General features: G+C 46.8%; 1 protein-coding gene across 5 annotated transcripts in view; it reads right to left on the bottom strand.

Annotated features, from left to right (window-relative positions):
• Positions 1-26,819, bottom strand: part of LOC140719409 (circularly permutated Ras protein 1-like) — a 70,963-nt gene that overhangs the window by 36,309 nt on the left and 7,835 nt on the right. For 3 of the 5 annotated variants that reach the window (XM_073034043.1, XM_073034048.1, XM_073034044.1), the window contains exons 2-7: positions 13,876-14,018; positions 13,336-13,707; positions 8,203-8,337; positions 5,278-5,364; positions 4,394-4,482; positions 633-812 (exon numbers count right to left, since the gene is read on the bottom strand). In XM_073034043.1, coding sequence (XP_072890144.1) covers positions 633-812; positions 4,394-4,482; positions 5,278-5,364; positions 8,203-8,337; positions 13,336-13,707; positions 13,876-13,984 — 972 coding nt within the window. In that variant the 5' untranslated portion in view covers positions 13,985-14,018. Of the gene's footprint in view, positions 1-632; positions 813-4,393; positions 4,483-5,277; positions 5,365-8,202; positions 8,338-13,335; positions 13,708-13,875; positions 14,019-14,281; positions 14,384-26,819 lie in introns of those variants that run through there. The other 2 variants (XM_073034046.1, XM_073034047.1) reach the window with 2 other exon arrangements.

The following is a 26,819-nucleotide window of genomic DNA, read 5'->3' as shown; positions in this document are numbered from 1 at the left end:
TCAAAGACATTTAGACAGGTTCATGGGTACAGAAGGTCCCAGAAGGATATGGGACAAACACAAGACACATGGACAACACGAGATGCTGGAAATAAATAAAAAACAAAAAAAAACAAAATGCTGGCAGAACTCAGCAGGCCAGACAGCATCTATGGGAGGAGGTAGTAATGACGTTTTGGGCCGAAACCCTTCATCAGGAGTGAAGTAACATAGGATGGTCGAGGGGGGATAAGAAGTGGGGGGAGGGATAAAGTAGAGAGCTGGGAAGTGATAGGCTGGAGGGAAATGGACTAGGGGGAAGGTGGAGAATTATGGGAAATAAAAGAGAAAGGAAGGTAGGGCAGGGGGGAGAGATTACAGTGAGGGGGGAAAAGAGAGAGAAAGAGAACCAGACTAAAATAATAGATAGGGATGGGGGTAAGGGTGGGGGGCAGGGGTATCAACGGTCAGTGAGTTGGATGTTCATGCCTAATTCCATGTTCAAGACACATGGAATTAGGTAACTTGGGCCGCATGGATGAGCTGGGCTGAACATGCTGTGTTACCCTCCGAATGCACGACCCACGCGCGGTTTGTCAACGACCCGCGGCACCGGGAGAAGGAGAGGTCTCCCTTCGTCACAGTCCCCTTACCTCGAACGTCACACTCATACTGCCAGAGATGTCCACACAGAAAACAACCACTGGGTCATCGATAGCCGTGGAGATCACTGGGTTTGGGATGTGAATGTACAGCTGGTCATCGCTGCACGTGTCTTTGCTACACCGATAATCCATGACATTACTATGGTTGCAGAATTCACATTTCCATATCTAAGGGCAAATGGAAGACTCCATGTTAGCTGATACCGAAGGTATGTGACTTCCAAAATGCCTGGGACAAATAAAGCAAGGTTAGCCATTTAAACCCTAGAAGCAACAGTATGGGCACTTTGGACCTTTACGCTAGGCATAAACAATCACCCCTAATTCTCTTGCCCCATGGCCTTTCCAGTCTATAACTCCAGCTAACACGGTATTTCACACAGACGTAACCTGGGCTAAAGATCTGATGTTACGGCATAGAAAGGCAGCCTGTTGACCCATCAAGTCTCAGCTTCCTCTTTGTACGGCAATTTCTCTGTCTCACTCCTTCTCTCTTACTCTGCAAATTTGAAAAGGATTTCCCATGTCCGTAATTCCATTTTAGCTCCCGAACTCCCATCAGCTCCTTACTACCATACTTCCCATCGACTTCCAGCTGCCACCTGCTCTCTCACTCTGAGCTGTGTTACCACCCCTCATTGTACACACAACTGTGGTCGACAACTGGTGAAATTTTACCCTCGATCCACTTCATCAACCACGATGGTGGGGGTGGGAACGTGGCACGGCAGCATACCAGTCAGCACGTTGCTTCAAAGCACTAGCGACCGGGGTTCAATTCCCGCTGCTTTTTATAAGGAGTTTGTCTCAGCCCGAAACGTCGACAGTGCTTCTCCCTATAGATGCTGCCTGGCCTGCTGTGTTCCACCAGCATTTTGTGTATGTTGTTCGAATTTCCAGCATCTGCAGATTTTCTTGTGTTTGCATTGTAAATATGGAATTGTCCTGAACTTTTCTTTGATCTTTAGCATACAAAATGTTGTGTAGTGTTGGGTCAAGCACACCTCTTGCTCCAAAAGGCCCTCTCTCTGTTTCTTTGCAGTGGTATCAAATTCCACACAATCACTTCTTATCCCTTTTTGATTTCCCGGCATCATAGTCCCTGTTGCATTCATGTGTTTGCCCTGACAGTGCTGCCTCTTTGCTTTACAACCTCTCCATCTGCTTTCATCTCATCAGTTCCCAGTCCCCAGGTTGTCAGATCGGTTTTCATAACTCTTCTTCATACTTATTTATCCTAGGCCCACAGATACTCTGGTTTTAATTGTTTGATGTGCTCAAGGCTTAGGACATTGAATATAGAAAAGGAACAGGCCCTTCAGTTCATAATATTGCGTCAAACTAATTAAGATTCAGGTTGGAGAGGCAACACCTTATATTCCATCTGGGTAGCTTCCAACCTAATGGCATGAATGTCAATTTCTCGAACTTATGACCCTTCACCATTCCCTTTTCCCTCTCTCACCTCATCTCCTTATCTGCTCATCACCCCCTCTGATTCTTCGCCTTCCTTTCCTTCCATGGTCTTCTCCCCTCTCCCATCAGATTCCCCCTTCTCCAGCTCTTCATCTTTTTCACCAATCAACTTCCCATCTCATTACATCCCCCCTCCAGTTTCACCCACCTCCTACTACCTTGTACTTCTTCCTCATCTCTGCCCCTTTCTTCCTCTGACTTCCCATTTCTCCCCTCAGTCCCGATGAAGAGTCTCAGCTCAAAATGTCGACAGTTTATTCCTTTCCATAGATGCTGCCTGATCTGCTGAATTCCTCCAGCATTTTGGGTGTGTTGCTTTGGATTTCCAACATCTACAGATTTTCTCATGTTTGTAAAATACAGTGGATTCCTGTTAATTGGGCCATCGATTAACTGGGGCAGCTGCTTATTTGGGACAACTCTTACAGAAACTTGCTGGCATTCCCTTTGTTTACTTGGGACACTATACCACTTAATTGGAGCAGAGGACTGTTGCCAGACAGGTTCTAAATGGTGTCAGTCACGCGCACTTGTGTAGCCCTTAGATGCTACATTGAGCTTAGAGTGAGCAGTTTTTAAATAGAGTCAGCTGCATGAGTTTGTGTTCAAGAAAACTGTTTTTTTGTCACCAATAGTTGGTGAGAAATTAGCAGTAAGATAATTCAGATTGTTTTGCTCGCTGCAGCTTCAAGCATTCAGGCTTGGAGATGCCAAAACAGGCCGTGAGAGGAAAAGAAACAATTTCACTACTTCAACAAGTTAGGAACTACGAAGAATTTGAAGGTATCGACAATTATCTTGAATGCTACAATGAAAATGAAGATTTGGAAGATGTAATCCTTGTACTAAGGCAGTCCACTATCAACACTTGGTGGCTGTGTTGACTTTGTTCATTGTACACTAGATGAATTCCTCTATTGATAACTATTAGGAGCTAATAAATAGTTTTATAGTAGTCTAGAAAACTCTTGGTAGTGTTCTAATTTTTTCTGTATTTCGTTAAAATACATAATTTGTTACTTGGTTTGTCTTTTTTTATACATTTTAAAACTATTTCCATGCAACTTCAGCTAATTGGGTCAAAAGTGTACTGGTCCCGATGTGTCTCAATTAATCAGAATCTACTGTAGTAGTTAAATGCCTAATTCCTTATGCCTATGCAAAATCCATATTCCTCCATTCTCGGCACATACATGTGTCTATCTAAGACCCTCTTAAACACCTCTATCATATAAACCTCCACAAAACATCCCTGGAAAGTGCATTCCAGGCACCTACCAGCCTATGTAAAAAAACCTGCCCCAAACATTTCCTTAAATTTATCTCTCTCAACCTAAAAACTTGTTTTCTAGTATTATACATTTCGATCCTGGGTAAAAGAAGCAGCTTTTGCCTCTGTCTACGTGTCTCCTAATCTTATAGAAGTCTATCAGTTGTCCTTTCACGGCCAACACTCCAAAGGAAACAACTCAGTCTTCTCTGGAGTCTGGAAGCCGGGGTGCACACACCATCCCTCATTGAGGGGTCAGTGGTGCAAACGCTGAGCAGCTTCAAGTGCTTGGGTGTCAAGCATCTCAGAGGATCAGTCCTGGGCCCAGTACCTCAATGAAATCATGAAGAAGGCCTGCCAATGATTATACTTCATTTGGAGTTTGAGGAAATTTGGTATGTCACCAAAGATTCCAGCAAAATTCTACTGAAACACCGTGGAAGGTATTCTGGCTAGTTGCATCTCAGCCTGGTACAGGAGGTCCAATGAAAAGGGTTGCAAGAGGCTGCAGAGAATCGTAGATCCAACCAGCTTCAGTATGGGCACAACCCTCCCGGCCATTGGGGACGTCTCAAAGAAGCAACATCACTGTCACTGTGGCCAGAGCTGGCATGTGAAGTAAACCCTCTGTCAACGTTCACCGTCACTGTGCTGGGCCTAGCTGCATCCTCTGCCTCTCCCCACCATCAATCCCACAGGGATGCTGCCGCCTCATGGCTCCAGAAACCCAGGCACGACCTGGTCCTCAGAGGCTGTCTATGAGGAGTTTGCACGTTCTCCCGAGGATGGCCACTTCGGTTTCCTCCAACGTCCCACGGACACGCAGGCTGGTGGGTTAATGGTCCGTTGTGTGTTACCCCGAGTACGTGTGATTGGTGGGGGTTGGGGATGCAGTGAGGAGGTATGGGGTGCTGATGGGTGCGTGAGAGGGTTAGTTCACCAGAAACACGCGGGGAGTGGGCCGACGGCTTCACGTCGGGCATGCCAATGAGAGGCTACTCACCGTGGCATGGTGCTCCTGTAGGCTGCTGCAAGAGGACGTGGCTGCCGAGCAGTTCTGGCAGTAGGCTGGAGTTCCCTGCTGTCCCTTCACTGCAGACCAAGGCACCAGGTTAGAACATGACTGAGGTGTGAGCTCATGTCACACACTCAACCCCCGTCGCCTTTACACAGGGTAAAGGTAGATCTATGGCCTGCCTCAATATAACCCCATAAGCTCAGTGTCCCCTCAACCCCCCAAAACACTGTTCCCTCAAACTCTCCCCCACACACTGTCCCCTCAACCCCCCCAAAACACTGTCCAATCAAACTCTCCCCCACACACTGTCCCCTCAACCCCCCCAAAACACTGTCCAATCAAACTCTCCCCCACACACTGTCCCCTCAAACGCCCCCACACAATGTTCCCTCAAACACCCCTCCAATGTCCCCTCAACCCCCCCACAAGTGATTCCCTCAAATCCCCCACACAATGTCCCCTCAACCCCCCAAAATACTGTCCCCTCAAACTCTCCCCTACACACTGTCCCCTCAACCCCCCCACACAATGTTCCCTCAAAACCCCCACACAATGTTCTCTCAAACACCCCTCCAATGTCCCCTCAACCCCCCACGTGATCCCCTCAAATCCCCCACACACTGTCCCCTCAACCCCCACAGAATATTCCCTCAAAACCCCCACACAATGTTCTCTCAACCCCCCCACACAATGTACCCTTAACCCCCCACACACCATCCTCTCAACCCCCCCACACAATGTTCCCTCAAACCCCCCACACATCATCCCCTCATACTCCCCCTCCCACAATGTCCCCTCAAGCCACCCCCCATATACCCTCCGCTTAAACACCGCAGCACCTGTGGCGCTGTGGAATCAGTAAAGCTTACCATCCTTGATGTCGACCAGTTTTCCCAAATTCACCAGCACCACGTTGGTATTCTCTGTTAACTCCTGGGCTTTGGGAGTCAGAACTGCTGTGGAAAACACAAAGGAAAGTTAGATCACTGTCTCCAGGCAAAGGAATCCTGGAGAACAAGTAAATCAATTAGCATTTGATCTGACTGGGAACTCAAAAAAAAAGCTCTTAAATGAAGCAGCGGAGAGTTTGTGGCTCACAAGATTGCTACGCAGGTGGTATTGAATAAACATGTTGGCGATATTGGAGGTGAGGAAATGAAGGGGACCAGTGGTGTATGGGTGGGAGATTGAGTTCAAATATGCAGCCGATAGGTAAACTAAACACAGGATACATTGAAACCCAAGGCAACTTTTGTGGAGATAGTAACCGAGTCACTGTTCCAACGACCAGAAGAGACTTTTAACAATGTTCCTCCCTCTGCAGACGCTGCCCGACCCGCTGAGGGTTTCAACCGTTTGTTTCTCCTTCTTATTTCCAACAGTTGTAGCCTTTGCTTGTCATTTACTGCAGGAAATGGATAGAGGGCAGAAGCTCAAAGCACTGTGTAATGCATTGATCTGTATGAATAGTGTGCAAGAGTTCTTCACACATACCTCGGTACACGTGACAATAATAAGCCAGTTCCAAAGTTGCTCAAAAGCTTGTGCTGAGACCACCACCCACTCCGATAAGAGTGATGGAACATCATCTGTGATAACATTGGAACTAGTGAAGTCTGGAAGGGCAGAGGCGAGAGGACACACCCCAGTCCTTACTGGGGAGTCAGCAATGGAAAGGGTGAGCAGCTTCAAGTTCCTGGGCGTAAGGATCTCTCCTGAGCCTAGCATGTCAATGCAGTCATGAAGTAGGCAGGTTAGTGGCTATTCCATCAGGAGCTTCAGGACATTTGGGATGTCACCAAAGACTCGCAGATTTCTACAGAGATACCATAGATAGCATTCCAACTGGTTGCTTCTTTGCCAATATGGTGGCTCCAATGCAAGAGCTGGCAGAGGGTTATAGACAGTCAGTCTCCTCAATCATGGGCACAACCCACCCCACCGCCAATGACATCTTCAAGAGACAGTGCGTCAAGAAGGTAGCATCCATCATTACGGACCCTCACCGTCCAGAGCATGTGCCCTCTTCTCATTACTACCATTAGGCACAGGAGCCTGAAGACGCACACTCAACATTTTAGAAACAGCTTCTTCCCCTCCACCATTAGGTTTCTGAACAGACCGTGAACACCGCCTCATTATTCCTTTCCTTGCGCACTACGTATTTGTTTTAAACTTTATGACTGTTGTAAGTCCTGCTGCCAGAAAGCAAGGCACTTCACGCCGTACAAGAGAGTGATCATAAAGAGAGTGATTCTGATAGCAGCGGAATTTACGGGCGTTGGCAGGTGAAGTGGGCAGACGCACAATGTTGAAACCTAATATGGTGAGAGGGAGGGTCAGGAGAGGCCGCACTGATCCAGAGAAGCTGGAAGTCCAAGAGCTCAGGGCGAGGTGGATCTCAGTTAGATTAGCTCCAGGGGTCCTGGACTTTCTAAAACACTGAAGTATGGAAATAATGCTAAACATTACTAAGTAACACACACAAAATGCTGGAGGAACTCAGCAGGCCAGGCAGCATCTTGGGAAAAGAGCACAGTTGATGTTTTGGGCCGAGACCCATCACTAAATGTCTAGTTAAGCACCAGGTCAGGCATTGGAAACACTGCGGCCATCCCAGGGGCATTGCCCATCATTGGCCCCAAGGCTCTGCACTTCAGGAAGGGCACTGCCATCCTGGAGAGGGTGCAGAGGGAGTTAACCGGATGCTTTGGCGACGTCTGTCCTGGCAAGACAATGAGCTGTGGTTCAGGGGAGTTGGCCCGAAGTGTGAGCAAGTGCGGCAGGTAAGGGGGTGGGGAAATTGTGTTTCCAGTGACAGAGAACGGAGCAAAAGACAGAGTGGAAGAGCAGGATTTTCCTTTCGTGGTGCAGATTGTAGTCCGCAGCAAGCGGCTACAAGGAGTGGCAGAAGTGGGTTGGAGGGAGCTTTCCAAGGACAATTGGGTGAATGCTCAGAGGGAAGGGAAGGTGAGGGGGCAGTTCATGGAACAGCCTTAATGTCAGGGAGAGGGAACACCCCCCTGCACCCTCTCACTGACGTTACTATCCTGTTCTGCACAGGAGTGTTGCTGCTGGAGTGTAAAGTTCTCCCTCTCCCTCCTCCCCAACCTCTCTGCTGTCCATCTCACAGCTGGCGAGTGCGGATAGGTCCAGTTTAATGTGGTGTGCCGCGGTCCACACAGACACGATGGGCTGAAGGGCCTCTTCCAGAGCCACACAAGACGCCGGAGGAACCCAGCAAGTCAGGCAGCATCTCTGGAGGGGTCATTCCAGGCCGAGGCCCTTCATCAGGACTGGAAAGGAGGGGAAAATAAGTCAGAATAAAAGGGTGGGGAGGGGGGAGAAGAATGAGCTGGCAAGTGGTAGGCGAGACCAGAGGAGGGGGAAGGTTGGTGGATGGCCAAACTGTCCTGTGCTCGGAGGGTCCATGGACTGGTAAAGGTGAGGTTGTCTTGCTCCAGGGTTCACGGAGCCAGTCCGAGTTCCGGGAGCTGTCCCGATTGCCATGATGCCCAGTGCCTGGAACCAAGGGGCCATTTCCAAGAGCAGGGGTCGTGGTCTCTACTTCTAGGAGGATAGGTCTGGGACCAAGGCAACGTAGTTCCCTCACCGACCACCCAAAGTCCCGCTGAAGGGTCTTGGCCCGAAACGTCAACTATACTCTTTTCCACAGACGCTGGCTGGCCTGCTGAGGTCCTCCAGTGTGTGTGTGTTGCCCACCCAAGGTGCCTGAACACCAGTGCATGAAGGAATGCTGAGCAAACAAGCAGCCATACTCCACCCTGACTCACGTCTATCCGGCAGAGGGGGCGCGGACGCTGGGGGCCTGGTTCCTGGGGCGGTCCACGGGCTCGGCTCCAGCACCTGCAGGTATTCGGCTGCCTTCTTCATGTTGGGAGGCCTGGGCGGGAGGGGAGGCGGTACATCTGGAACACAGTGAGGAAGGGAGTCAGTCTCGCCCGCGCAGGACACTAACACAACTGCCACATCAACTCCTGGCCCACCCATCCCCCAGCTCACAACCCCACACCTCTCCCCCTCCACACCACTCCCCTCCAAGTGCCCCTCACCTCCCCCAACCCCCAGTCCCAAACCCCTCCACATTCACTCCTCCCACCCCTAGGGTGAGCTGTGCTGGGAAGAGGCCCTGGTCTCAGGCCCCCGACTCTGGGTGCCAGACTGGGAGGAGGGGGTGGATAGTGTGGGCGTTGAAACTCATCCCTCAGCCAGTGAGGAGGCCAGGGTGTGAGTTCCTGAGCACAGAGATCTTGGGAATGGAGATGGAGTGGGATTCCGGGAGGAAGGAGAAGGGGATTATGTCCTGTTCACATTTACTCTGTTGAGCTTCAAAATTACAATCAACCAACTGACACTGAGTAAATGGGTCCCTTCTGAAATACAAGAGAAACAGTAATTGTTAAATGATTATAATGAGGGAGGGATGCTGACCGTGGTTACAGAGAGCGAGCTGTGCTCTGAGGAAAGGCTGGGCCCTTCCCACTGTACTGAGCGAGACGCTTCACGGGGAAATGTTTTTCCGAGGAAGTTCACACTGAATTTCTGACTTCAGGGTCACAGGCCATTCGGCCCACTGAGTCCGTGCTGTTCATCCATCACCCATTTACACTAAGCCACCCGAGCCAACTTTATTCCTGTCGACCCCCTCACCTAGTGGGGAGATCTGGTGGAGTGGTAATCACCACCGGATCAGTAATCCAGAGACCCAGTTATACGCTGGAGACATGAGTTCGAATCCCACCAGGGCAGATGGTGAATTTAAATTCAATTTAAAAAATCTCAATTTTCAATTGTCATAGAAATCCATCTGGTTCCTAATCCTAATCCTCCATAACCTTTTCCTTGGTAAATACTGAAGCAAAGTACTTATTAAGTACCTCACTCATATTCTCTGCTTCCAAGCAAATGTTCGTCCCTTTATCCTTGAGAGGCCCCACCCTCTCCCAAATAATCCTTTTACTCTAGATGTGTGTACAAAATGCCTTGGGGATTTACTTTAATTCAATTTCCCAAAGGCTTTTCATGGCCCCTCCTGGCTTTCTGATTCCCTCCTTTCGTTCTTTTCTGGCTTCTTTATACACCTCGCGTGTTTCGCTTGGTCCTGACTTCGAAAACTTTTACATGCATTTTGATGTGCAGGAGTTGGGGCCTTGTGGTGTTGTTGTCCAAGTCGCTGGTGAGGCTGTGTGGAGTTGTAGTAAAGATGCAGTCAAACTGGAGAGACTGCCGGGAAAGTTTATGAGGATTCAGCGTCCTGAGTTATGGGGCAGAGGTTGACCAAAATAGGTCTTTATTCCTTGGAACACAGGAGAATAAGGGGAGACCTTGCAGAAGCGTTTGAAATTATGAGAGCTTTAGGCAAGGTAGATGGTAAAAACCTTTTCCCTAGGGTCAGGGGAGTCCAAAACTAGATTTAGGGTGAGAGGAGAAAGGTTTTAAAGGAACCTGAGAGACAAACACCTCACATGGGGGATAGTGAGTATGTGGAATGAGCTGCCAGAGGAAATGGTTGAAGCAGGTATGGTACGTGGAGGAGCAGAGTTTAGAGGCATATTATATGGCCAAAATACAAGAAATTGGGTCTAACTGGGAGGAGACCAAGATTGAACTGAAGGGCCTAAATCTGTATTGTTTGATCGATGCTGTTCGCTCTGTTACTCCCTCACTCTCCTGCACTAGTATTTGGCTCACAGTTCTCATTCCAGTCATGTTTCCCTCCAGCTCTGGTATCTGAAGCTGTCTGCCTCTCCTTTCCTGCTTGTTTTAGATCTCTCCCTGATGTAATGCTTCCACTCCCCAGTCCAAAGTCCTTCTGATCCACGCCATCTACCTTCCCACAAGGACTATCGCAGAGCGGGCAAAGCTCCTTCTAACAGTCCTGCTACAGCTGGAGCAGCGTAGTGCTGTAAGGGGTCGTGCTGGTCTAGAGACCACAGTTCGATCCTGCACTCGGGTGCTGTCCGTGTGGAGTTTGCACGCTCTCCCTACGACCGTCTGGATTCCACCCCCCCCCCCCCCACCCCAGAGTGCTTTTGGTTTCCCAATGAGGTGCAGGTCAGTGGGTTAATTGGCCATGATAAAATGCCCCCCCAAGTGTGCAGGTTTATTTTTTTTATTTTTTTTAATTGCCCATCCCTATTTTTTAAGAGCCCAGTTAAGGACAGCAGGATATGAGAGGCATAGAGAGAGTGGGCAGAGAATATCATTTCCCAGGGTTGAAATGTCTAATAGCAGAGGGCGTGCATTGAAGGTGAGAGGGGGTAGGTTCAAGGGGGATTGAGGAGTAAATTTTTTACTCAGAGAGGGGTGGATGCCTGGAATGTGTTGCCTGGTATGGTGGTAGAGGCAAATACATTAGAGGCTTTTAAGAGACATTTGGATGGGTACGTGGATGTAATGAAGACAGGATATGGACATTGTGTAGGCAGGAGGGATTAATGTTTGAATGTTATTGATTTGCTTTTGAGCTGGTTCAGCACAACATTGTGGGCCGAATGGTCTGTTCGGGCGTTCAGCAGGGCAGGCAGGACCTATGGAAATGTTTTGGGCTGAGACCCTTCATCAGGACTCACAGTGCCTTGACTGATCAAGGCCAGCGCGTTAAACACCTTTTTCACCACCCTGTCTATCTCAAATTTGTGGTGAATTGAATTGAATTGAAGTGGTGATTTATTTGATTTTAATTTGGAGATTCAGCATGAAACTGGCCCTTCTGATCAACCGCGCCACACCACCCAGTAACCCACTGATATTAACACTAGCCTAATCACAGGACAATTTACAATGGCCCATTAACCTACTAACCGGAAGGTCTTTGGAAACCGGAGCACCTGGAGGAAACACTCACGGTTCACGGGGAGAACATACAAACTCCTCACAGACAGTGCTGGAATTGAACTCTGGAGGTGTAATAGTGTCGTGCTGACAGAGTGTACAGAACACACTGAATTATAGTGCTAACAACATGGAGGGAACGATTTGACTGCCTTCGCTGAGACCAGACTACAAGACAGTCAGTCTGCGGGCTGAACACAGCAAGTTGCCTGGCGTTCGACATCTCCAGGTGCGGCCTGGAGCCTGGAAGACGTGCACCTTCAGAGTGCAGCCCTGTGGACGATCCAATTCCTCACCGACTGAAGCATCGGGGGGAGGGGGTGGGGAATTGAAACTTCGAGACAGCAGTGTGTGCTGCTGTTGAAAGAATGTCTCCCTCTCTCTCACACACACACACACACACACACACACACACACACACACACACACACACACACACACACACACACACACACACACACACACACACACACACACACACACACACTCACACTCACACTCACACTCACACTCACACTCAGTAGGTCTTTGAGTCAGGAGGCTTGGACAAGCAACTCTGCAGATGGTAACATCGAAGCAGCAAGGTGTCGGCCTCCCCTCTCATCCTCTGCAGGGGCGATCTCTCCCTCGCTCACTAGTGCGTGAGAGAGTCTGTCTGAGATGTCGAAGTGTTGGGATGGACAACAGTTATTGAGGGATGCTAGATCATGGTCCCTATTGCTTGCATGGTGGTGGGGGGGGGTTGATGCCTTTGCTGGAGCAAATGGGGGGGGAGGAGGACTGATCCTTTTGCTGCTGCTTGCCCATGGGAGGGGGGAGGTGGGTCTTAGGGGTTCTAACGTTTTCTGTCATCCATTCTTTGAGGCTTTCTTCTGTTTTGTGGGTGCCTGTGAAGAGTAAGGATTTCAGGTTCTAAACTGTACACATTCCCTGATATTAAATTGAACCCTTCAACCATTGGGGTAAGGCAGCAGCAACTTAGCATTGATATTGAACCTGATGGTGTTCAGAGATTTATCAAATAATAACCACAATAAGGTTTAGATCACTGAGAGCCAAACGGGACTAGCTGAGACGAATAACTTGGTTGGCAAGGACAGGTGGAGCCGAAAGGCCTGTGTCTCTATCAAGGTCAAGGAAAATGGGGTTCACAAGGAAGAAATTAACAAGCTTCCAGGTGTGTTTGTTAAAACAGGAAGTTCTGAAAATAAGCAACAGGTCAGGCAGCAGCCGTGGAGAACATTTCAGATGAGCACTATGCTATTTAAAGGTAGGTGGGGGGGAATGATATCATTGGCCGGTTAGTCCAATTCTATGTAGACCAGGAGCTAGGAGGAGTATTTGGTCCTTTCTGATCCTGAACAATCCCCATGACACTTGACTTTCCTAAATGGCAGAAAGCCAAGATGGAAATTATTACGTTTTGTAACTTCAAAACATTAAATTACTTCACAGACGACACGATAGTCTGAAATATGGGTGTTACTTTCAGTGAGGCGCGCACGTTTCACATGGTAGTGTGATGACGTATGCAATTAATGTATTTTACAAGTAACCCATAATTAACTAAATGAACAGAAATCCTTAATCAGCAACAGATTTGCAAGATTACTCAAAAAGCACTTAAATACACAACAGAATTACAGCGGCAGTTCCATGCCGCAGGAAGCTGTCAGGCGATGACTCCCTCTGGAGGAAGCACACCTTGTTTCGGTGACTTGCACTCTAGGTACAGTGGATCTCCCCAACTCCTGCAGCCCTACCTTCTGGTTGTGAAGGTTACAGGAGTTGGCCTCCCACTGCCTGCTTGCTGGGGTGACGTCGGCGTGTGTGGGGGTGCGTCTTCATGGTTGTCACAGGAGCCAGCCAGAGGGAGCAAGGAACGAGAAAGGAGAGGACATTCAGGGCAGTGAAGGAAGGCAGAGGTGAGGGGAGAGATAATATGGGGCAGAGTGAGGACCTTTCACCACTCCCAGAGAAGGGCCAGAGGAAGAGGGTGGGAAGGAGGCCTGGTAACCAAGGGAACGGCTGGGATGAGGAAGCGACAACACTGTTTATGTGCTGGAGCTCACCTTGGGCCGTCCTGTGTCGGGAAGGTCTGGGTGGAGGCACTGGTGGTGGGTCGGAGAAATGCTGCCCAGCTTGGGGGTCTGAAGCCTTCCCACTTTCAACAACTCTGCTGCATTCTTCTGCCCGGTCCATGCCCCCAGTGCGCAGGCTGAGCCCCGATCTGTTGTCGTAGGTAGGTGCGGAAGGAGTGACCACGGGCACCGAAATGCTGTTGAGGTAGATAGGGTCCCCGCCCCTGACACCCCCTTCACACGCCCGCGGATTCTGCGGGCAAGGTTCGTACACCTGGTCATAGTGTGGAGAGGTTACTGGCTGTTGTCCTTCTGGGGCTGGGCCGCAGGTCGCCACAGCGTCGTAGATGGGAAGTCCCTGCCCTGCAGTGAAAAATACAGTTGAAGTTACTGCGGGAACAGCTGTAGCCACCATAACAGCAGTGGCTGTAGTCACAACAGGAATTGTGGCTGTAGTTACCGCGGTAACAGTGGTAATCATAGAGATGCATGTGAAGCCTCTGAAATGCCACACAACTGGCTGGCACTTACCAATCCCATCACTGCCCTGGGGCCCCGAGGGGCCAACTCCACCGGACTGCTTGGCCTGATTTGTGTCAGCTGGACTTCGAATGTAGAAGTGGCTGCTGGCAAACTCCATCTTCTTCTTTCAGAGAAGTTCGCAGTGGTCAAACCTGAAAAACATTCATGTCCTGTTATTAACCCTTCCAACCAGAGGGGCCGTGCTGGTGACCTGGACAGGAACCCCCCCCCCCCCCATCTGGTTTTTTTCTGACAGCGGGTCCTGATGTCCTGCACTGTGCAGGGGTCCAGGAGGCTCTGAAGTGGGCAGAGGGGCCTCGGGCATGGCAGAAAGAACCTGGCGGCCCAGAGCTGTTCTCAAATGAAATCCAGGGAGACTTCTTTCCTGGCATGGGGATCAAATCCCAACAGTCACCTTGAACGTTTGGAGGCTGGGGTCAGGTGCAAAGGAGGGAACTGAAATGGAGGCAGAAAACACATAATCACAGGCAGGTCTTCATCAGTCAGGGCAGGAGATGGGACGTTATGCCACCGTTGTACAAGTTTCTGGTGAGGCTGTGTACAGTTTAGGTCACCCTATTATAGGAGAGACCTGGTGAAACTGGAAGGAATGCAGAAAGGATTTACAAGCGTTTTGCCAGGACTAGAGCACTGGAATTTCCAGGGAGAGTCAGCCTGGCTAGGTCTATATTCCCTGGAATGTAAAGAAATGTTTAGAATTATGACAGACATGCACAAAGTAGACAGTAGCAATCTTTTTCCCAGGGTAGGGGAGTCTAAAACTAGGATGATAGATTTGAAAGGGATCCAAAGGGTGAATTTTTTACAAAGTGGTGAGGGTGTGGAATGAGGGAAGAATCAGATTTAATATCACTGGTGCTTGTCGTGAAATTTGTTAACTTTGCCGCAGCAGTTCAATACATAATAGAGAAAAAAACCTGAATTACGGTAAGTATACATGTATTAAATATTTAAATTAAATAAGCAGGGTAAAAAAAGAAATTAAGAAAGAGTAGGGAGGTAGTGTTCATGCATTCAGTATCCTTTAGAAATCGAATGGCAGAGCGGAGAAGGCTGTTCCTGAATCACTGAGTGTGTGTCTTCAGGCTTCTGTACCTCCTCCCTGATGGTAGCAATGAGAAGAGGGCATGTCCTGGGTGGTGGGGATCCTTAATCATGGACATTGCCCTTCTAAGGCACTGTTCCTTGAAGATGTCCTGGATACTACGGAGGCTAGTGCCCATGATGGATCTGACTACGTTTACAACTCTCTACAGCTTATAAGACTATAAGACCAGAAGATATAGGAGCAGAAGTAGGCCATTTGGCCCATCGAGCCTGCTCCACTATTCAGTCATGGGCTGATCCAGTTGTCCTAGACGCCCCTACCACGGGAAATAACTTTGTCATATCTAATCTATTCAGGCCTTTTGACATTCAGAATGTTTCTATGAGAGCCCCCTCATTCTCCTGAACTCCAGGGAATACAGCCCAAGAGCTGCCAGATGTTCTTCATACGGTAACTCTTCCATTCCTGCAATCATTCTCGAGAATCTCCTCTGAACCCTCTCTAATGTCAGTATATCCTTTCTAAAATAACAAGCCCCAAAACTGCTCACAATACTCCAAGTACTTACTGTACTTTGATCCTGTGCAGTAGCTCCCTCCACCCCCACATACCAGACAGTGATAAAGCTTGTCAGAATGCTCTCCACAGTACACCTGTAGAAATTTGCGAGTGTTTTAGGCGACATGCCAAATCTCTTGATGAAATATAGCTGGTGAGGCAGGTACAATAGTATAATTTCAGAAACAGTTGGACAGGTACTCGGAGACAAGGGGCTCAGAGTGATCTGGGCCGAACACAGGAAACTGGGACGAGCTGGGTGGATGGGCCTGTAGCTGTGCTGTATTGCCCTAAGACTCTATCTTCAGGTGCACGGTCACCCTTTCCTGGCACTAAACAAGATCCCAGTTGGGCAGCTCATTCGCAGGCCTGTTTCCCAGCTCAGATGCAACTCTTCAGCTCAGCTCGCTGCCTGCTGTATTCCCCCATGGTGGCATCGACAAACAGTCCGTCCCCAGGGCAGACAAGACAGGTGTTTACACTGCCCTTAGTCTTTCCACCATCGACACAAACACTGGCACACCGGGTTATATCCAGGTTAGAAAGCACAGCCCTGTAGTTATTACCTATTTACACTGGCTCTCACTAGTGTTTAGAATTTCAGAGGGGATTCATGGAGGATTGTAGTGCCGAGGAGGAGGGAGGAGGAGCTGGTGCAATTTTGTCTCTGGGCCTTTCCTTGAACTGTAAAACACAGAAGCAGAATTAAGACATTTGGCCTATCAAGCCTCCTCTGATCCATTTTTCCTCTCAGCCCTGATCTCCCGTCTTTTCCCCATGTCCTTCAAGCCCTGGCCAATCAAGAATCTATCACCCTCTGCCTGAAATATGCACACAGACTTGGCCTTCTTCCCGGTCAGTCTTGGGTGAATGTGACCTGTCACCAAGCAACCCTGCTAGGCCCAGAGGTCAGTTGTGGGCGGGTGGGTGAGGGGGGTGTTGGTGGTTTGTGATTGGGGAGATGGTGGGTGGTGAGGAGACTGATTACCCCAGGGTAATCATACCAATCACGGATGACCTCCAAATAAATTTGCTCCCACAAGGATGTGGCAGTATTAAAGAGTGTGTGGAGCAGATTCCCAGGACGACGCCTGGGATGGAGGGCAGGAACTCAGAGAGATTAGATAGCCTGGGTTTATTTTCACAGGAAGGCAGGAGAGTGAGGGGCGATCTTAAGGAGATTTATTTCATGGTGAGGAGGACAGATAGAATCTCTCTTCCCCCCACGGCAGGGGAGTCTGGGACCAGAGGGCGCAGGTTTAACGGGAGGGTAGAGATTCAAAGGAGATCTGCGGGATTAGAGATTCACCCTCAGGAATGAGCTGCCAGAGGAAGTGCTGGTACAGACACAACATGTTTAGTCAGAGTCACACAGCAGGAGAACAGGCCCTTCAGGCCAACTGGCCAACATCCCCTCCAAGACAGTCCCAACTGCCATTGTTTGGTCGGCATCCTCCTAAACGTTTCCAGTCCACGTGCCTGTCCAACCGTCTTTTAAAAGTTGTTACTGTACCTGCCTCAACCACTTCCTCTAGCAGCTGATTCCACACCGATACCACTCTTTTGAGTAAAACACAGTTGCCCCTCATGTTCCTCTTAAATATTTCCCCTCTCGTCTTAACCCTCTAGTTCTTGATACCCCAATTCTGAGAAAAAGATTGGCTGCATTCACCCTACCTATGACCCTCATGAGTTTATGCACCTCTGTAAAGTCTCCTTCACACGATGGAGTAAGGTCCTATCTTGTCCAACGCCTTGCTATAAATCGTGCTCTTAAGTCCCAGCAGCAGCAAGGAAAATCTTTTCTGCACTCTTTCCTATTTAATAACATCTTTCCTACAGCAAGGCGACCAAAACTGAACACAATACTCCAAGTGTGGCCTCTGCAGTGTCCCGCATGACCACACCACGACTTATGAATGTCAAAAGCCTTCTTTACCTGTGACTTTAAAGAGCAAACAGTTGACAGCGCTTCTCCCTATCGATGCTGCCTGGCCTGCTGTGTTCCACCAGCATTTTGTGTGTGTTGTTGTTTACCTGTGACTTCCGCTTTCAGGGAGACACTTGCTTCCCTGAAAGTGGAAGTCACAGGTAAAGAAGGTCTCTCTGTCTACAGCACTCCCCAGGGTTCTTCTGGTCACTGTGAAAGGTCTATCAGGCAACAGCTTGGATGTTTCCCAGTTAAACTCCTTTTGCCATTCCCTTGACCCGTCTACTCAGCTGACCAAGGTCCCACTGTCATCTTGATAATGTCCTTCCTTGTTCACTATACCATCCACTTTACTGTTACCCACAAACTTACTGTTCAATCTAGTTTGGCATATCCCCATGGACACTTCCCAATTTTTAATTGATGTGCCATAGAACGCATCCTCTCTGGATACATAATGGTTTAATATGGCAACTGCTCTGTACAAGACCACAAAAAACTGCAGAGAGTTGTAGACACAGCTCAGCAGATCACAGAAACCAGCTTCCCCTCCAGGGACTCTGTCTGCAGTTCTTGCTTTCTCAGACCCCAGCCATCTCAGACATTCTCTCGTCCATCAGTCTGAAAAGCACTCACCACCAGGCTCAAGTAGAGCTTCTACTCCAGTACGATGAGACAGATTCCTGACCTCACAATCTACCTCACTATGACTGTGCACTTTGTTATCTACCTGCTTTGCACTTTATTCTATATTCTGTTATTGTTTACTTTGTTCCACTTTAATGCATCATGTAATGTTCGGATCAGTATGATCAGAATGCAAGACAAACTTTTTCACTGCATCTCGATACATGTGACAATAATAAACAAATTCCAATTGTACATTATTTTCCAAATCATTGACATAAGTGACAAGCAACAATGGACCCAGCAACCATCTGAGGCACACCACTAGTCATGGGCCTCAAGTCCAAGAAAATCTTCCTCTCTCACTCTGTTTTCCTCCATGAAGCCAATTATGCATCCAATTAGCCATTTCTCCCTGGATTCCATGTAATCTAACCTTCCGGATCAGCCTATCATATGGAACCCTATCATAGGCCTTACTGAAGTTGACATAAACCATGTTTATCGCCCTGCCTCAAAGTTCAAAGAAAATTTATCAAAGTACATTTATGTCACCACTGAGATTCATATTTATTTATTTAGAAACAAGGTGCAGAATAAGCCCTTACAGTCCCTCAAGCAGTTACTGCAACCCCTGATTTAACCCTAGCCTAATCAAAAAACAATTTATGATAACCAATTAAGCGGTACATCTTAGGATCGTGGAAGGAAACCTGAGTACCCATGAGAAAACCCATGCATTCCACACGGAGGATGCACAAAAGTCCTTACAGAAGATGCAGGAACTCCAAAACCACAAGCTATAATAGCACCGCGGTAACCTCCATGCTACCTTCTTGCGGGCATACTCAATAAAGCCAAAACAGAATAATGGCCATAATAGAATCAGTGAAAGATCTCACCATCTTAGACATTCAACCAGTGTGCAAAAGACAACAGTGCAAATACAAAAATAAATTACATATATACACTTTGTGGCAGGAGTACAATGTAATATATGATAAATATAGATAAAAAAAATTACAGTGATTATATATGTATATTAAATAGTTAACATTAGTGCAAAACCCAGAAATAAATAATAAATGTGGTGAGGTAGTGTTCATGGATTCAGTATCCATTTAGAAATTGGATAGTAGAGGGATCGCAAAGGGGCTTCTCATTAAATATGCTAATAAATTTCTACAGATGTACCATTGAACTGGTTAGATCGTGGTCCGCTACCGCAGTTTGCACGCTCGGGCACACAAGTAGCTGCAGAGAGTAGTGGACACAGGTTGATACATCTCGGGCACATCCTCTCCCACCGTCGGTAGGATCTACAGGAGGCACTGCCTTAAAAAGGCAACACGCATCATCAGAAACCCCCACCCACCTGGACCATGCCATCTCCTCACAGCTACCACTGGGCAGGTGGTACAGAAGTCTCACACCAGCAGGTTCAAGCACAGCATCTATTCACGACTTAGTCACAGCAACACAGTGACCGCTAAGGTCACTGCACTACAATGGACTTTTTTTTTGCTCTAATTGTGTCCTTTATTGTACAATCTTGTACAGTTTATGCTTTTCCTGTGACTGCTGCATATCAGATGCTTTGTGATGCTGCTGCAATTAAGTTTTTCATTGTATCTCTGCCCACACGTGCTTGTGCGTATGACAGTAAACTCAACTTTGACTTCAATTTTTTTGGTCAGGGCAAATAATTAAACACTTTTTTTTAATGCTATAACTAACGCTTTCACACTTAACCAGCACTTTTTCACTCATGCGAACTAGTCCGTTCAGAATGCATTCAACAAGTGACAGTTGAATTTTATGAATTCATACAGTTTATGAATCAGTCGTTTGGTGTTAAGACCGTATTTTGAGACTTTGAGGACCTCTTTGTGTTTAGTGTGTTACGAATGTGACGCAACTCTGAGGGGCCGAAGGGTACAAAGTCGCCCCCTCCTTTGTGAGAATCGCAAGATCGCTATTAATTCGGGTCTGGGACCCAGGAAATGAGAGAGAGACGTCCAGAATACACAAGGTTTGGAATGTGTCCTGACCTCAGCGAAACGGAACCGCTGATAACGGCCATTGTCTCTTGGAGACGGAATTGTGTATTGAGTACTGTACTATTCATTGAAACCCCTCAGGGGACGACCAGAGTGGGCTGGTTGAGGGATTGCATCATCCCAACCTGACTGACATCTGAGACCCCGTGAGTAAGGATAAAAGAGGGTCTGGGGAACAACCCCTTGAGACGCACCAGGAGAAACGCTGGAAATCCAGTGACAGCGTTTTATAGCGAACGCCGGTGAGGGCCCGTGTGCGTCCTCCCTTGCCAGGGTAGCGGGCTCATCACGGAAGAACGGTTTAGCTAAAGGAGAGGCCACAATTGAACGGCCACGACAACGAGACACCTGACGGATTGAAATCATAAAAGGAAAGCCGGCAAGTTTTTCTCCCAAAACTCTCTCTCTCTCCAACCATTGAAAACCCAGCGGTCCCCAAAGGCTGCAGCCTGCATGAACTGAACGAACTTTATATTTCCCTCGGACAATACATTATCCCCTAGACAACGATAGAGCTTATTTCTTATTGATTATTATTATACCCGCACTTTTAGATTTAGTATTGACGACGTATATTATCTGTATATTTGCATTGATATTATTTTTGTGTATTTTTTACTAATAAATACTGTTAAAAATAGTATCATCAGACTTCAACGGACGTCCCTATCTTTGCTGGTAAGTAACCCAGTTACGGGGTTCGTAACAAGTGGAAGATCAGCGGTACCTCTGGTACAACTTAGCCTCTCCCCATCTCTCACCAAATCATGGCATACAGTTCAGAGAACTTCAGAAAACATTTGATTATTACTCTTCACTGAGCTACAAGTATCTGGAGAACCAATTCCCTGTTCCACAAAGTCTTACATCTCTGATGGTCAGTGAAGTAACATGGTTCTTAAGAATTAACTTTAAATTGGTACCATCCAGTATGGAAACAAACTCCTCTTCCCACTGAAACTACACCCACCACCATTTACACTGTCCATCCTCCCCAAACACCCTCAACTGCCCCAGTTCCCACCACCCACCTATTCACTAGGGCAATTTACACCAGTTGTCTAACCTACTAACCTGCACGTTTTTGGGATGAGGAGGAAACGGGAAAGAGCATGTGGTCACAGGGAGAACGTGCAAACTCCACACAGACAGCAGCCGAGGTTGGGATTATACCAGGTTCCCGGCAGCTTTGCCCACCACTCCATGGGAGCAATGCCATTAAAAGACAGTGTGCTTTTGTACGTGGAGTTACTGAAGGCATTTGGGATTCTACATTAAACAAAGTTGAAAGTTAGTCTACTTCCAACCATTTTAACACATGGGCAGCTTTTTAAAACTGAATAGCTTTGAAGATTCCATTATAGGGCCATTATCCAGTCAGCAATACTCCCAGCAGACCTGAACTGAATGCATGGTCTCTGTTTGATGACTGCCAAGTATTGGTGGGTTGACTATGTAGGTTATTCAGTTAAGAGCAAGAATTTCTCTGACCAAGTCAGACACAGAAGTAAAGGAAGACCTCTCATTGGCTACATTTGTGCGAGCACACAGATCTCACAACAGACAGGCCCACTATTCTCCAAGGAGGTAGTACAATCACTTGATTGTGAGGAGCTGATCTTGTACAGGGGTTGCAAGACAATGAGACAGCCTTCCCCACCATTGAGCCCAGCTACACGGAGCACCGCCCAGGCCATGCTCTCTTCTCCCTGCTGCCATTAGGAAGAAAGTACAGGAGCCTCAGAACACACACCACCAGGTTCAGGAACAGTTATCACCCCTCAACCAACAGGCTCTTGTACCAACGGGGATAACTTCACTTACCCCATCTCTGGACTATTCCCACATCCTACTGACACACTTTCAAGGACTCTTCATCTCATGTTCTCAATATTTATTGCTCATTTACTATTTTTTTCCTTTTGTATTTGCATGGTTTGTCGTCTTTTGCACATTGGTTGTTTGTCCGTCCTATTGGGTGTGGTCTTTCATTGATGCTTTAAAAAATACAGCACATTATAGGCCGTTTGGCCCACAATGTTGTGCCAACCATGTAACCTACTCTTGAAACTGTCTAGAATTATCCTACCACATGGCCCTCTATCTTTCTAAGCTCCACGTACCTGTCTAAGAGCCTCTTAAAAGACCCTATTGTATCCACCTCCATCTCTGTCACTGGCATTGCATTCCATACACCCACCACTCTCTGTGTGGAAAAACTTAACCCTGACATCCCCCCATACCAACTTCCAAGCACGTTAAAACTCTGTCCCCTCACGTTAACCATTTCAGCCCTGGGAAAAAGTTATTGGCTATCCACACAATCAATGCCTCTCATCATTTTCTATACCTCTATTAGATCACCTCTCATCCTCCGTCGCTCCAAGTTCACTCAGCCTGTTCTCATAAGGCACGTTCTCCAATCCAGGCAACGTCCTTGTTCTTTTCTTTTTCTAATATTTTTATTATTTCATATACACAAATACAGAATTCATAAGGATACTTATTATAAATCAAAATAAAATAACACAAAATGCACTGTATATAAATCAGGCTGATACAATCATGGTATCCCATAATGATGATCAATCAAATAGAATAAATTGAATGATGAAATACAATAGTATGGTTAATTATATTATAAAAACAATCTATACCCCCTACCAAGACAAAGATAGTTGGTAAAAAAGAGAAAAAAAAGAGTACTTTACCATATAGTGTTTTATAATAATAGCCCAGATCAATATTTTAATAACAATTCAAAGATTTTTAAAATAGTTCAGAAAGGGTCCCATAACGTTTGAAAATCTTGGTTAGAATCAGAAATCTAACAATGAATCTTCTCTAGGTTTAAACATGACATAACGTCACATAACCATGGAGCACGTGTGGGGGGGGGGGGGGGGCAACCTCCTTCCATTTAAGCAAGATCGCCCTCCTAGCCATAAGAGGAATAAAAGCCAGTACCCGCGAATGAGAAGGCTCCAAAATTATAACTCTTTCCTCAACAATACCAAATAAGGCAGTCAAAGGATTGGGCTTAAAACTAACTTTAAAAAGTACAGAAAAAGTTTTGAATACATCGTTCTAATATTTTTCAAGGCTTGAACATGACCAGAACATATGAATTAATGAAGCCTCTCCATTATTACATCTGTCACAGTAAGGAGATATATCTGTAATATAACGAGAGAGCTTGTCTTTAGACAGACGAACCCTATGTACTACTTTAAATTGTAGAAGGGAATGACGAGTGCATAATGATGAAGAATTAACCATTTTGAAAATAACACTCCAGGTCTCATCAGATAATGAAGTCAGTTGATCTTTTTCCCAATCTTTTTTAATCTCAATCCCAACAACAGACCATAAATATATGATATTCAGCCATTTTCAAGAGGTTTCAAATTAAAAATTACATCTATTACGTTCTTATCCGGGATAGTAGGAAATGTATGTAGTTTAGATCTTAAAAAATTTCTAATCTGTAGATATCGAAAAAAGAGGGTATTTGATAGGTTATACTTCACTGAAAGCTGCTCAAAAGAAGAAAGATTCCCTCCAACAAACCGATCCTGAAATCGTTGATTGCCTAATCTATCCCATTCTCTAAAAAAAAACCCAGATCGGTTGTAGGTGGTTTAAAAAAAAATTAGAAAAAATAGGACTGGAAAGAGCGAATCTCAATAAACTGAAATGTTTTCTAAACTGTAGCCAGATCCTCAAAGTGTGTCTAACCACCAAACTGTCAGTTAATTTATTTACAGATAAAGGAAGAGAAGATCCAAGAAGAGAAGTAATAGAAAATTTTGTGACAGAATTAGCTTCCAAAAAGACTACATCCTTGTAAATCTCCTCTGCACTCTCTGCAGTATCCACATCCTTCCTGTAGTGAGGTGACCAGAACTGAGCACAGTACTCCAAGTGGGCACTGACCAAGGTCTTATATAGCTGTAATATTACCTCACATTTGAACTCATTCCCACGGTTGATGAATGCCAACACACCATATGCCTTCTTAACAACTCTGTTAACTGGCGCAGGAGCTTTGAGTGTCCTATGGACAGAAACCCTAGGTAGATTGTCCCCCCCACCCCCTTCAACAGTACTCAAAATGGAGTACTTATTGTTAAGGGGGCCACCACAGGGGTGTTGTCCATGACCTGACTCTCTTCCTTCCATCTCCTGACATTCTATTATGTTTCTTGGATTTACTGTGTATGCCCACAAGAAAAATGAATCTCAGGGTTGTATGTTGTGACATACTGTGGTAAACTAAGTGTGTACCTGTCTGGACACACCCCTCTGCTGATTGCTCCTGTGGCTCCTCCCACAGACCCCTGTATAAAGGCGATTGGAGGCACTGCTCCTCCCTCAGTCTCCAGGATGTCGTGGTCACGTTTGCAGCTAATAAAAGCCTATCTTTTGCCTCCCGTCTCCGAGAGTTATTGATGGTGCATCACATACGTACTCTGAAAATAAATTTACCTTGAGACAGAAGGGAACCTTTCCCTCCCTCAGCACCAGGCTGCTGGTAATTCTTGTTTCGGAGGTAATAAGCATTGCTGAACGCCTCAGTCCTCCCTGGAGGCTGAGGGTTGGGGCCGGTGATTATAAACTTGTATTTTCCCTGCACCTGTTTGTTCTCTCGTTCTCTCTCTCTCTCTCTCTCTCTCTCTCTCACTCACACACACAAGGCATCCCCTCCTCCCCCAAGGTCAGACTCACCTTCAAAGCTCAGACACAGCTCGCCAGTTACTCTGATCAATGCCTTAGCAACCGTGGTGAAATGAAAAATAATCTCCTTTCACTACAAGAGGTAATTTTGCATTATAATATACTTTTTGCATTGTAACATAAGCATCAAAAATTTCTTTTCAGTGGTTACAGCAACACCCCGGAGATCAGGTTGCTGACACTCTTCCGGGCTTCCAACACATCAAACGCTCCTCCTACAGTGTCCTCCGTTTGACATCACAGTCACCCCTCGACTCACCCCCTCCCCTCTCTTCCATTTTCTGTAGATCCCTTAAGAAATTTCTCTGTAGCTCCTGTAGTTTATCCTGCGTTGATATTGTTTTACCTTGCTCGCGGTTAGCCCTGCCACTCATCACCTGCAGCCTATTTAACCCTAGATCTCATCCACAGTCCTTGTCCAGTCATGGAACCAGCTGGCCCCAGCTAGTTGCTCCTAGCTGTCACTGCCTAAAGTTTACCTTGTTGCCTGTTGTTATTTGCGGTCTATTATTAAAGCTGATTAGATGTTGAATGAACTCCAGTAAATTTGTGCCTGATGGAGCCACTTCTAACCAGACATCTCACTATTTCTCCCACGATGATCACCTCAATTGCTGATGTTAAGCTAACTGGCCTTTTGCCTACCTCTTTTCTTTAAAAGGTGATGTGAAATTCACAGCCTTTCAATCTGCACACAGTCCAGAGACTTATAGTAAGTTATCACAAACAACCCTACTCCAATTTATGCCATTTCTTTCAGCACCCTGGGATGCAACAGGATCAGAGGAATTGTCCACCTTTAGGCCTACCAGTTCAAAGAACAAAGTATATTTATTATCAAAGTACATATATGTCACGATATACAACCCTGAGATTCATTTTCTTGCAGGCATTCACAGTAAAGCAAAGAAATACAACATAATAATTGAAAAAAAATGACACACATTGATTAACAAACAACCAATGTGTAAAACAGGTTAGTCGGTACAAATACAACAATAATATAAATGAATAGATAAATTCAACGATTCGAAGAACATTATCAAAGAATGTACAAATCATACACCTTGAGATTCATCTGCTTACAGTCAGCCACAAAGCAAGAAACACAAGAGAACACCAGTTTAAAAAAAGACCAACACCCAATGCACAGACAAAGAGGAAAAAAAAAACAAATCACGCAAACAGCAGTGTTCCGAACCAAATTGGATCCGTAGTCCTGGAGCCCGGAGCAGCCGAAGTGGGCCCATAGTGTCACTCTCAGCTCATCACACAGTGGGCAAATCACTGCGAAGCTTGCAAACTTGAATCGTGCAGCAGCTGGATCAGTCTCACAGCCTCCGCGTCACGGAGAAAGGAGTAAATGTCGTGTAAGAGCGAATGGAAGCGGCCTAACCCTGCCTTTTCCATCTATCTGGGCTGGCGTTTAAATCATCCAAACACTGGGCCGGGCTCCGGCACAGCGATACGCTCTGGGTCTGTACACTGTCGCCCAGCCCGAGACCGTACTCGACCTCTTCAAATCGTCTCGGCGCTTAGATCAATCGAACCTCACTCCCGGTTTAGGCAGACAGGCCCCAAAACTCCTCCACACCGACTCCTCTCACATTCGGTCACTCCAACACCGTCTCGACCACGCCTCGACCTCACTTCTCCTCGAACATGCCACACTCTGACATTGCATTGCGCTGCATGGCTCAACCCTCGAGTCAGCCTCGCTTTTGCCCGCCTCTTCGTTGTTTGTGATGACCACTTGCCACAGAAAAAGTTATTTATAAAGTATTTCATTGTATCTCTTGCCTTATTAGGCACCAGTAAGCTGTCGCCCAACAGAAAGATTAACCGAAAATAAATAAGTACCGGTAACTAAGTCAGTCAATAATACCGAGAGCATGAGTTGTTGAGTATTCATCAAGCTCTTAAGAATCTATCAACCTCTGACTTAAGTATACTTGGCCTCCACTGCTGCTTG

This window comes from Hemitrygon akajei, chromosome 31, assembly GCF_048418815.1.
Source record: "Hemitrygon akajei chromosome 31, sHemAka1.3, whole genome shotgun sequence".
Classification (NCBI taxonomy): Eukaryota; Metazoa; Chordata; class Chondrichthyes; order Myliobatiformes; family Dasyatidae; genus Hemitrygon; species Hemitrygon akajei.
Note: the sequence above shows the minus strand (reverse complement) of the source record. Positions and strands in the feature narration are given on the sequence as shown.